Source organism: Tachysurus fulvidraco, chromosome 5, assembly GCF_022655615.1.
Source record: "Tachysurus fulvidraco isolate hzauxx_2018 chromosome 5, HZAU_PFXX_2.0, whole genome shotgun sequence".
NCBI lineage: Eukaryota > Metazoa > Chordata > Actinopteri > Siluriformes > Bagridae > Tachysurus > Tachysurus fulvidraco.
The window spans coordinates 31,466,250-31,478,749 of NC_062522.1; the positions used below are offsets into that span (position 1 = coordinate 31,466,250).

The 12,500-nt window shown below is 47.5% G+C and overlaps 1 protein-coding gene across 4 annotated transcripts in view; it reads left to right on the forward strand.

Moving 5' to 3' along the window:
• kcnh7 (potassium channel, voltage gated eag related subfamily H, member 7) overlaps positions 1-9,930 on the forward strand; it is a 49,845-nt gene extending 39,915 nt beyond the window's left edge. For 3 of the 4 annotated variants that reach the window (XM_027159864.2, XM_027159863.2, XM_027159866.2), the window contains 7 exons: positions 281-533; positions 3,918-4,123; positions 4,665-4,770; positions 6,295-6,513; positions 7,722-7,866; positions 9,217-9,373; positions 9,526-9,930. In XM_027159864.2, coding sequence (XP_027015665.2) covers positions 281-533; positions 3,918-4,123; positions 4,665-4,770; positions 6,295-6,513; positions 7,722-7,866; positions 9,217-9,373; positions 9,526-9,744 — 1,305 coding nt within the window. In that variant the 3' untranslated portion in view covers positions 9,745-9,930. The remainder of the gene's footprint in view (positions 1-280; positions 534-3,917; positions 4,124-4,664; positions 4,771-6,294; positions 6,514-7,721; positions 7,867-9,216; positions 9,374-9,525) is intronic. The other variant, XM_047814302.1, reaches the window with a different exon arrangement.
• Positions 9,931-12,500: the final 2,570 nt, after the last annotated feature.

Below are 12,500 nucleotides of genomic sequence, written 5' to 3' on the forward strand. Positions count from 1 at the left end.
ATAATATAATTGCCTCTCTCTCTCCTGAATTCTCTCTTGATCTTCTCACATACAATATCTATTCTGCTCTATTCTAGCTATATCTCTAAATGACCCTTCTCCGAACAATCAATCAATTAACAATTAAAATCCATACCTAAAACTATTCCCTCCCTCTCTCTCTCTCTCTCTCTTCTGCTCTCTCTCTCCTGCTCTCTCTGTCTCCCTCCCTCCCTCTCTCTCCCTCCCTCCCTCCCTCCCCCCCCCTCTCTCTCCCCTGCCCCCCCCCCCTTCCCCGCAGGTACTGAAGGGATTCCCTGAGTGTCTGCAGGCAGACATCTGTCTACATCTAAATCAGACTCTGCTGCAGGGCTGTAAGGCCTTCCAAGGTGCCAGTAAAGGATGTCTGCGTGCTCTGGCTATGCGCTTTAAGACGACGCACGCGCCGCCAGGCGATACCCTGGTACACTGCGGGGATGTGCTCACCGCTCTGTATTTCCTTGGCCGAGGGTCTATAGAGATCCTAAAGGACGACATCGTCGTGGCCATTTTAGGTGAGCAGAGCTTCGTTCGGTCCCAGAAGTGTCACTGACACCATTTTATTTCACAGCAATACTGTTACACAACTGATTCGGTAAACACACACACACACACACACACACACACACACACACACACACACACACACACACGCACTCCAAGAGAGAACATGTGAAGATCATGACCGCAGCTATCTTGGTGTTTCATACTGAATGACCCTTTTATTTATAGTGTTACTCCTGAGTCAGAATGAACCACTAATCTCATTGACTAGATAAAGTCACATGCATAAAGAGCTAAATGTAAACAAACCAGACGTACGTCGAGAAAGAACACCGGGGGTTCTGATGTAGGTCATATAATGAGGGTTAATTAACCGATTCTGATCGGATGCTGGGGGGGGCACGGTGGCTTAGTGGTTAGCAAGTTCACCTCACACCTCCAGGGTTGTGGGTTTGATGCCCGCCTCTGCCTTGTGTGTGTGGAGTTTGCATGTTCTCCCCGTGCCTCGGGGGTTTCCTCCGGGTACTCCGGTTTCCTCCCCCGGTCCAAAGACATGCATAGTAGGTTGATTGGCATCTCTGTAAAATTGTCCGTAGTGTGTGTGTGAGTGTGTGAGTGAATGAGAGTGTGTGTGTGTGTGAGAATGAGAGCCGTCTTCAGAAAACTCTGATCGTTATTAAAGACATAATTAAAGTGTGTAACTGTAGTACAGAAACCTACAGACTTACACACCGTGTGTTTACGTACAGACTTTTTCCGACGCCTGCTCGGCCACGAGGCGCCTCGCACGCAGCATTAATCACTCTTAACATGCCACCTTAATGTGTTTCTTGAGTATCTACACTTCACCCCATCAGACTTGAGGTGGTTTTAACTCCCTCTATAATAAATGATGCTGGACAGTAACACAAGCCACCGGAGCTCGGCTCATATCCGCTCCCCGGTTCACACACAGCCTGCGAAAGCTCTTCTCCAGAGGAGCGAAAGCGATGATGTAACGACGCGTCCGAGTGAAGAAATAACCAGTTTTTGGTGGAAGACAAAAGGAAGCGTAATAAAAAGCCGGAGCGATGACACTCCTCACACTCATTCAGCTTTCCGAGCGTAAAAACAGGCTGAATAAAACACGTACTGGTCTGGAGGTCTGGGGCAGTAAGGCAGTAAAGGGTTACATGCTGAGTGTTTCACAGTATATACAGTAGTCTTGCACTATAACCCAGGCGGCAGGTGGCACTCGGAACGATCGACTGCGTCGTTAAAAAATAACGAAAGAGAGAAAGGAGAAAAGACGTTAATTCCACATCTGGACCATAACACATCTGGACCATCAGTTAAAAAAGTGATGGGTGTGGCCACAGAGGCAGCGGTTATTTTTTATTTTGCTGACTTGTAGCCATATTTATCTCTTTTACACACACACACACACACACACACACACACACAGGTGGGACAGGGTACGGCAAACTAAAACGGCTCATTACTCTTTCTCCAAATAAGCCCTCGGCAACATAATAAGGCCATGCAAGAACCTAAAGGAAGCTGTATCACACACACACACACACACACACACACACACACACACACACACACACACACGTGTGCGCAACTCAGCAATATGAATCTGCTCGAAACTTGTAGAATTGCTGAGATAAGCTTCTACTGCATGCATGCATGTCCTCGCAGGTCAGGAAACTTCCATCTCAGCAAGAATCCATTACAAAGTGTCCGAGGGAAACTTTCGGTTATTGCAGCGACTCCCACAGGTCCGGTGTGTGTGTGTGTGTGTGTGTGTGTGTGTGTGTGTGTGTGTGTGTGTGTGTGTGTGTGTGTGTGTGTGTGTGTGTGTGTGTGTGTGTGTGTGTGTGTGTGTGTGTGTGTGTGTGTGTGTGTGTGTGTGTTCCATCCACAGCCTCAGCATTCTGTCCTGTCCTCACCATCACCAGGGACCGACCATCCTGCTGGAAAAAAAAAAGGATTATTGTTTATCTGAGACCTTCGGGTTGTTACGGAAACGAAAAATTACAAGACCGTAATCCTGAAGATTTCCTTCACGACGGTGTTGATAGTTATTTCTAGCAAAATATCGTTGTGGAGTAAAATCAAACTCCTAAAGTATCTGCTGGAGGAATCTGTTGGGGGAAAAAAAAACTGTGCGTATATTAATAAAGCTTTTGTTTCAGCAGGCGTGAAAATCGACCGTACAAAACCGGCCCCTATTTATTTATTTTTTTACTAAACTAAACGTAAACAGTCCAAACAGCTCAGTACATCTGGCTCCAGAAAACTATGTGTTCTTGGAAACTCATCCAACAACTTAAACTAACATTCAGTCACTCAGGCTTGTTTTGTTCCCGTTACGCTGACGCTAAATCGAGCTTGTTCTGTAAACATACCGCAAACGTACAGTAACGCCAGGTCTCGGTCCTTCTGCCGGTCGACGTCCGTTTAAAGGTGCGGTCTCCGTCGTTTGAGAAACGCTTCAGAAAACCGAGTCGGGACGACAAACTAAACAAATACAAAACAAATGTGTGGCCAATGAGCAGAAAGGGGCGGGGCATGTCGATATGCGGCGGAGAGAGTGTTCGGTGCGCGTGTGTGACGTTAGCAGAAAGCGGTTTTAACATCGACATGGAGGATAAAAACAAAGAAAGAAAGAGAAGAAAGACTTACGATAAGGACAAGAAGTAGGACGTGTTAATATAGGATCAGCTTTCCAGCGCTGGAGAGAACTGAAGGAGCAGGAAGTTGGCCACATATTCACAGGTTGGAGTTTCCCGAGTCAATAACTCCTGAGCTAAACGCTGTTACTACACAAATAACACCTCTTTTCTATCGTAGTAATGTAGAGAGGCAGCTACAACCGCGTTTTGTGTTGTAACAGCGTTTAGCTCAGGAGTTATCGACTCGGGAAACTCCGACCTGTGAACATGCGCACTGAACACTCGCTCCGCCCATATCGACAAGACCCGCCCCTTTCTGCTTAGTGGCTACACGTTTGTTTTGATCTTGTTTAGCTTGTCGTCCCGACTCGGTTTTCTGAAGCATTTTTCAAATATCGCAGACCGCACCTTTAAACCTCGGCCAGAGTACAGTATGTTCTGTCGCTCTGCTCTCAGGTTCATCAGCAGAGCGACAGAACATACACAGTCCAGTACGCTGATGAATCCAAAACAAGCTCGTGTCCCAAACACGTCCCGTAAGCCGTCACGCGGCAGGTTGCTGTGTTTACATACCTAAAATCGTTTCTGTAGACATTTTAAAGCGCTGATGACACACTTGTCTTTACTTCTAACGTCTTCCTGATTCAGATATTTCATAAATGTTTCATGATGGCTAAAACCCTGTGTAATACATCCACTAGTTACATGATTGTTCCTTCCCTCTCAACGCTGTAGGCAAGAACGATATTTTTGGTGAGATGATCCATTTATACGCCAAGCCTGGCAAAGCCAACGCCGACGTGCGAGCTCTCAGCTACTGTGACTTGCACACCATCGAAAGAGAGGAGCTGCTGGAGGTGTTGGACATGTACCCAGAGTTTGCCGACTACTTCTGGTCCAGCCTGGAGCTCACGTTTAACCTGCGCGATGAGAACGCCACGGTACGCACACACACACACACACCAGAGTGTATCCTACTGTATTCACCTAATAAATACATTCATTCATCTTCTACCGCTTATCCGAACTTCTCGGGTCACGGGGAGCCTGTGTCTATCTCAGGCGTCATCGGGCATCGAGGCAGGATACACCCTGGACGGAGTGCCAACCCATCACAGGGCACACACACACTCTCATTCACTCACACACACACACACTCACACACTACGGACAATTTTCCAGAGATGCCAATCAACCTACCATGCATGTCTTTGGACCGGAGGAGGAAACCGGAGTACCCGGAGGAAACCCCCGAGGCACGGGGAGAACATGCAAACTCCACACACACAAGGTGGAGGCGGGAATCGAACCCCCGACCCTGGAGGTGTGAGGCGAACGTGCTAACCACTAAGCCACCGTGACCCCCCCCCCCCAATAAATACACTGCTGTCATATTTTCGATGTAAATTGTGAACTTGACCTGATTAGATAAGAACGTAGCGTATGCAGTAGGACAATCTCATCACCTCGTTCTCTCATCAGTCCAGCGGTGTTCGCCAGAGGAACCTGTACACAGCAGCGAGCGACTCGGAGCAGGAGGAGATCAACCCCAGGGCAAAAGCCTGCTTTAAGGGCAAGACGTCTACAGGTGAGCTTTTACTTCTTTCTAGGAATCTTTCCTTCGTTCTTTGGTCTTCATTCCTCTCGTTCACAGCAAAATTCAGAGCCCAGATAATGACAGATGAAATACAAAGCCATCATCATCATCATCATCATCATCCTCCTGTACAGGTCTGTGTAAGGAACCCTGCTCTCTCATAGAAGTCTTTACATCACGTGGACATTTTTGGTCCTCAGAGTTTGTGCAGTTCTTTTCTCGTCCTCCTCTTATCTTCATCGTCTTTTCATCATTTCTATCTGTGTAGCGGAGAGAAGTGTGAGAGAACGCGGGGTGTCGAAGAAGAAGTGCTAAAAGTGAGACGGAGGCGGAAAAAGCCGGGGTAGGACAGGGAATGAGCGGAGTAGGCGTGAGTGCGAGGGCGAAAGGAGAGGGCTGAGTGAGGCCGCTAGCATGGACAGATGCAGGAGGCGAAGGAGGTCAAACGCGCGACAGCAGAGCGCAAGTAGCACGCGACGAGTGCGATAGGGGAGTGAAGACGGCCTCCGTGCGACCTGGGGCGCCACGGGGCCCCGGGACCTAGTGAGCAGGGGAAAGCCGGAGGCAAAACGACAAGGGGCGCGCGCAGCGCGGGTCAGCGTCAGCGCTAGCGCCGCATAGAAAACAGGCGGAAACAAGAGACTAGCGCGAGCGTTCTGCGAGCGCGCAGCGAGCGTATGCGAAACAAGAGAGGGAGAGGGGAATAGAAGCACAAAAGACGTTGCGACAGAAGAGGGTAAAGTAGGACCGGAGAAGATGGGAGTACAAGCGTAGCGAGAAACGAGAGAGCAAAGCAGCGAAGAATCGACAGAAGCGACGAGCGCAAAGAGAAGAGAGAGCGATCCACAGAACGATAGCAGAACGCAAAGACGCGAGAGCGGGACGAGAGCGCAAAGCGCGCGGCGCGCGAGAAAGGGAGCGACGAGAAGACAAGCTCGCGAGAAGGAGAGAGGGGAAAAAGAGAGAGATGAGGGAGAGCGAGAGGAGAGAAAGGAGAGACAGCAAAGTAGAGAGAGAAGGAGATGAGACAGAGATGAGAGAGAGACGGAGCGCAGGGGACACAACGAGAGCGAGAGAGAAGCGGGAGAGAGAGCGAACGGGAGCGAGCAGCGACAGAGAGAGAGCAAAGCGGCGAGAGCAGAGAGCGGAGGAAGAGAGCGAGAGAGAGTGAAGAGAAAGAGTGCGAAGTAGCAGAGACGAGAGCAGAAGGAGCGAACAGCTCTCCTCCGCTTCTTTTACACTCTCTCTCTCTCTCTCACACTTTCTCTCTCTCTCACTTTCTTTCCATCTCTCTCTCACTTTCTCTCCATCTCTCTCTCTGTCTCTCTTTTACACACTCTCTCTCTCAATTTCTCTCTCTCTCACTTTCTCTCCATCTCTCTCTCACTTTCTCTCCATCTCTCTCTCTCCGTCTCTCTTTTACACACTCTCTCACTTTCTCTCTCTCTCGTGATTAATATGAACATCTCTGAGAACATGATGTACGTCTTTCTTACCCTCTCCATCGTTCCACAGGGACTCCCTGTCGCTACACAGTAGTGGAGAGAAACCGAGGCAGGGACAGAGACACACTGCAGGGACAGGAGGAAGAGGAGAAGAAGCAAGGTGATGAAGAGGCAGATGAGATAGCGGAAGAGAGAAATTTGGGCTTGGGGATGCTCGGCCACCCCCTCCCTCTCAACCTGAGCACGCTCCAGGACAGACACACTAGGGATTGTGTAACACTTCATAAAGGTAACAACACACACACACATACAGTCAACTTCATAATTATTGGCACCCTTTGACAGAATGGGACCTGCACACAATCAGTCAGTTAAGCTGCTTACACATATTTTAATTTCAATATTACGATACATATTATATACATATATTTACTGGGGGGGCACGGTGGCTTAGTGGTTAGCGCGTTCGCCTCACACCTCCAGGGTCGGGGGTTCGATTCCCGCCTCCACCTTGTGTGTGTGGAGTTTGCATGTTCTCCCCGTGCCTCGGGGGTTTCCTCCGGGTACTCCGGTTTCCTCCCCCGGTCCAAAGACATGCATGGTAGGTTGATTGGCATCTCTGGAAAATTGTCCGTAGTGTGTGAGTGTGTGTGAGTGAATGAGAGTGTGTGTGTGCCCTGTGATGGGTTGGCACTCCGTCCAGGGTGTATCCTGCCTCGATGCCCGATGACGCCTGAGATAGGCACAGGCTCCCCGTGACCCGAGAAGTTCGGATAAGCGGTAGGGAATGAATGAACGAATGAATGTATTTACTTCTGCTCAGTTCCATGAAGGATGCCAATACTTTTGGGGATGAATGAGGAATGGAGAATAATGCATCGGTTGCAAGTGTGTAAGCGATCGTTATGCGACTATTATGAGTTTTTGAAGGTTTTTTTGGAGGCGTTAAATACACAGCGCACTTTTAACCATAAGTGTGTCTGAGCACCGAGTTCCTGAAGAGCTGAACACTGTTATTATCACTCAGAGCTGTCTGTCTGAGCAGCTGCACACACACACACACACACACACACACACACACACACACACACACACCCCATTATACTCCCCACAAGAAGCTTTCTCTTCTCATTCACTCTCCCTCATTCCCTTCTACAGTACAAAGAAATTCTGTGCTACAGTCAAAATCATATCAGTTTATAGGTAACGACGTATCTAGGACAGGACCCATGTTCTGCAGGTATACACACATTCACCAGGTTGTGTGTGTGTGTGTGTGTGTGTGTGTGTGTGTGTGTGTGTGTGTGTGTGTGTGTGTGTTTGTACACGCACATTTTCCATGCATCTGGCTAATGATCACTGTCTAGCTCTGTGTTTTTTTAATTATAATATTCCTTAATACACCGCGTCCTGCTTATGTGCTGCTGGCCGTAATTAACAGCCCCGGGTCTGTGTGTATGTGTGTGTATGTGTGTGTGTGTGTGTGTGTGTCCCCAGACGTGTGTGTCGACAAATGGCCTTGTGGGAACATCGATGACTCTGCACAATCTCAGGACCGAGAGGGCGGAGTCGACTGCGACAGCGACATCACGTTCGGGGAAATGGAGCAAAGGCTGGACTTGCTGCAGGAACACCTGAACAGGTGAGAGAGACCTACGGCTCGGGTAAATGTCGCCCCCTAGTGTTCACAAGTGGAAGTGGATATTTGTTGTGTTGGGAAATAAATACATACATACATGGGAACACTTGGTACTAATGCTTACAATGTGGCTTAATTACAGCACGAGGTAATCACATTCTATACCCGGGTGTGTAAAAGTTAGGGTCCTGTCCTGGTAGCCTGGTGGCGTAAATTAGAACACTGTGTGATTTAATGAGTTCATCTGTGTAGCATCTTAAAATGGAGGCGCAGCAGTTAAGTACATGTTTCTCTCTGAGCTCCACACGTATAAAAACGTGAGGAAAAATACATCATGACGTGAGGACTTTGACTCGTGAAGTATGTACAGTAGAAACAAAAGGCAACACTTTTTCTTCCCTGTCGAATGGTTACATAACCGGACACCCACACACACACGGCGTGTTTACGCCTTTCGCTAGAACCGAAGTGTAAAAGATTTGAAGTTAGACATCTTTAGTGTCACGTTTAAAAAAAAAACATGTTGCTAAAGGCTTTTAGTGCCAACATAAAAAAAATAATGCAACTCCATCCAGATGGGGAAGTCATGTCCTAGTGGTTAGAGAGTTTGACTCCTAACCCTAAGGTTGTGGGTTCGAGTCTCGGGAAGGCAATACCACGACCGAGGTGCCTGTGAACCCCCCCAACTGCTCCCCCGGCGCCACAGCATAAATGGCTGCCCACTGCTCCGGGTGTGTGTTCACGGTGTGTGTGTGTTCACTGCTGTGTGTGTGTGTGTGTGTGTGCACTTTGGATGGGTTAAATGCAGAGAAGGAATTCTGAGTATGGGTCACCGCACTCAGCCGTACGTCACGTCACTAGCGTATCCGGTGTAACCCTGTGCACTCAGCAGAGGCGACATCCAGTCGTGTAAGGAATGGAACATTTACACACAACGGTCACTGTTCGTATACATCACATCCACGGACAGTCGCGTCAGCGCCTTACTTTCATATCCGAGCCGATTTATTTACCGGCAACATCTCAACACCGTAAGGTAACTAGTGATTAATAACCGTGTTCGTTTGGAGAGGAGTATTAAATGTTAAATAAATCTGCCTCCTTCATGCCAAAAAAAGTCTCGGCTTTTTAATTAATAATGAATCAGATCTAATCCAGATACCCGGTGCGGCAGAAGAGGGCCGAGCTCTGAGCTCACGACACTGAGAGAGATGCTTTTTCTGCACCCCAGGCAGTGCTTTTACAACCTAAACGCTTTGGACAGTCGGATGGAAACGCTGTGTGTGTGTGTGTGTGTGTGTGTGTGTGTGTGTGTGTGTGTGTGTGTGTGTGTGTGTGTGTGTGTGTGTGTAGACTGGAGGTTCAGATGACGTCTGACATCCAGGCCATCCTGCAGATGCTGCAGAGACAGAGCGCCTTGGGGCCTCCAGCCTACAGCACTTTAGCCTCAAGCCCTGAATACAACAAACCTGCCATCCGAGTGCAGCCTGTTATCGCTGGACACACACAGGTAACAGACACACACACACACACACACACACACACACACATCTAAATGTCCCTCTTAACACCAGTGTCCCAGTGGTGATCGTCATCATCTTCTTTTTGTGTTGTTGTTGTTTTCTAAATAAAAATGTCTTGTGATATTATGAATGTTCACAGAGTCCTGATTTAGAGCCCAGTGAGACAAACAACCCCAAAGACCGCACACTTCCCCCTGCCATGGAGACGAGCTCTGACGTAAGCAGGATTAAAGACTCCGAGTGGGAGGCGGAGCTAAGACCGATACAGGAAACGGAGCCCGATTCGTCTCATGATGGCACGACACCAGGTCTCCACAGGCCCTCTTCTGACCCCGGGCTTCCAGGGAGCCGGCATTAGGTCATCAAAGACTTGTTTATAATGCATTATAACCATATCTGGAAGTAGGATGCCAGAGACGAACTTCTCTCACACTGAAAACCAGCGCACGCTGGACTCAGGGTACAGAGTGAAAGTGTGAGTGAGAGAGAGAGAGAGAGAGAGAGAGAGAGAGAGAGAGAGAGAAAGAGAGAAGAAAATTCTGTATGCAAAGTACAATATGTTGATCATCTTCCAAACCTTTTTTTTTGTTGCCGTTCTGACTCCAGCACACAGACGTGTGTGTGTGTGTGTGTGTGTGTGTGTGTGTGTGTGTGTGTGTGTGTGTGTGTGTGTGTGTGTATACGGTGCAGGGGAATGAACAAAAAAACTTAGAATGTATTTCTTCAGCACGCAACATCGACCGCGCCGGACATGCGACCGTAGCAAAAGAAGAGGTGCATGCTGGGAAGAATGTGTTGTTTTTGTTATAGTCGCATGTTTATTTAAAAAAAAGAAAAGGAAAAAAAAAAAAAGTCATGCTGCTTATCACGTGACTCGGGCATGAGTGTTTTTTTCTTTACTCCGATCTGATCTACAGTACGGTTGAGAAAACATCTGTCTGTAATATTCTCCTGGATTCCAGGAGCAGTGATAGGTTTACTCAGATAGATCCCAGACAAGATCCATGTCTCGTACATCATCTCCAAATATATACGCACGCTGTGTTGGAAATCATCCCCTATTCACTAGTACCACATACTGCAGGACAAAACATCCATAGGGTCATAGGGTCGAGTCCTACCTACCTCCTTCGGCTCGTCATACCTGGGCGGGATCGATCCCGACGTCCTGGACGTTTCCCGTGGACGTTTGGTTCTGCGCTGAGACCGATCTTGGGTAAAGAATTGGAATTAGTAAAAAAATCAGGACCACTACACGAGGAACAGAATCTTTAGTTACATTCCATTCATCACGTTTTCGATTTGTCCGCCGATGGTTAGGGTTAGAGCGTCTGACTCCTAACCCTAAGGTTGTGGGTTCGAGTCTCGGGTGGGCAACACCACGACCGAGGTGCCCTTGAGCAAGGGGTAAAATCTGAAAGACAAAAGTGTTAGAGCTTAGAACTAGTTTGTCTTTCCTATGAACGATTCAGTGTTTTTCGGCTTTATAAATAAAAGCGCCCGTTTTTTTTGTTATTTTTTTTAACTCGCTCTTCATTTATTCGTTCTACTCGTATAAACCCTACGGACGTACGACCCTGATGCACCGTGACTACTAAAAGGTCATACCAGCTCCAAATCAAACCAAATAACACAGCGCATTTTGGGTATTTCTTGGACACTAGGGTTAAAGGTGGGGTCTCCGCTGTTTGAAAGCCGATGTTGACGTATAAAATCACCAAAACAAACACGCCCCTAACCCAAACAAGTCCCACCCCCGTATCGATAGCTCCGCCCACACGCACATAGAAATGTGTCTTTATCATAGCTGAAGGGAAGAACAATACGATTGTAGATAAACAAACAAGCAAAAATGCCACACAAGCATAATGATGTAAAGGACAAAGGCATATATTAGTTCTGTGTAACAAAGCAAAACCAACGTTACTCACCTATCGAGAAGGAAAAAAGCACCTCGGCGTCTTAAGTAAAGTCGGCCACATATTCACAGGTCTGAGTTTCCCCGAGTCGATAACTCCTGAGCTAAACGCTGTTACTACACAAAACGTGGTTGTAGCTGCCTCTCTACATCACTATGATAGAAAAGAGGTGTTATTTGTGTAGTAACAGCGTTTAGCTCAGGAGTTATTGACTCGGGAAACTCCAACCTGTGAATATGTGGCCGACTTCCTGCTCCTTCAGTTCTCTCCAGTGCTGGAAAGCTGATCCTATATTAACACGTCCTACTTCTTGTCCTTATCGTAAGTCTTTCTTCTCTTTCTTTCTTTGTTTTTATCCTCCATGTCGATGTTAAAACCGTTTTCTGCTAACGTCACACACGCGCACCGAGCACTCTCTCCGCCCATATCGATGAGCCCCGCCCCTTTCTGCTCATCGGCTACACGTTTGTTTTGATTTCCGTTCGGTTTTCTGAAGCGTTTCTCAAACGACGGAGACCGCACCTTTAAATACACCACCTGTCAAGGTGCATTGTGGGATTAAAAGATTGCCTTGGGGATTATTTTTTCTGCACTATACCGTGAATAGGGCTCAGATTTGGACACAGACCATCTCACCTTTCATGTCATCTTCTTTATTAACGTCAACATTTCCTCGCCGTACGTCCTGTATCGCGTCTCTGCACCGAATACGGCCGCGTACACGATCGCGTGTTCATCCGGTCGTGACGCTCTCTTATTTATTTCTTTACCTTTATCGCCTTTTGTGCGTAACGTACCTCCGAGTTACTTCCATACTTCCTACATTATCGTTCTCAGACACCGGATACGCCGTCATGCCGGTGTGCGCGTACGTCTTTCCTTCTTAACGCAAACTTTTTATTGATCTTCTCATTTTTTTTCCAATCAGTACCGAGGATTCATTCCGTCTCGCTGTTATAAAGAACTGAATCGTGTCTGTTCATGTCTCATATAATATTATACATATATATATAAGATTATATCCTGTTAGAACATTAGATTATTTGAGACAGACAGACTAATAGAAATTCATATCCCTTAACATGTCAGACATGAACTAGATCCTGTCTCACACTAATCACTAATCACACGCAGCCCCAAAACGAACAGCGCTGATTCGTCTATAATCCGTCTGTCCTGCATGTCCTCGTATTCA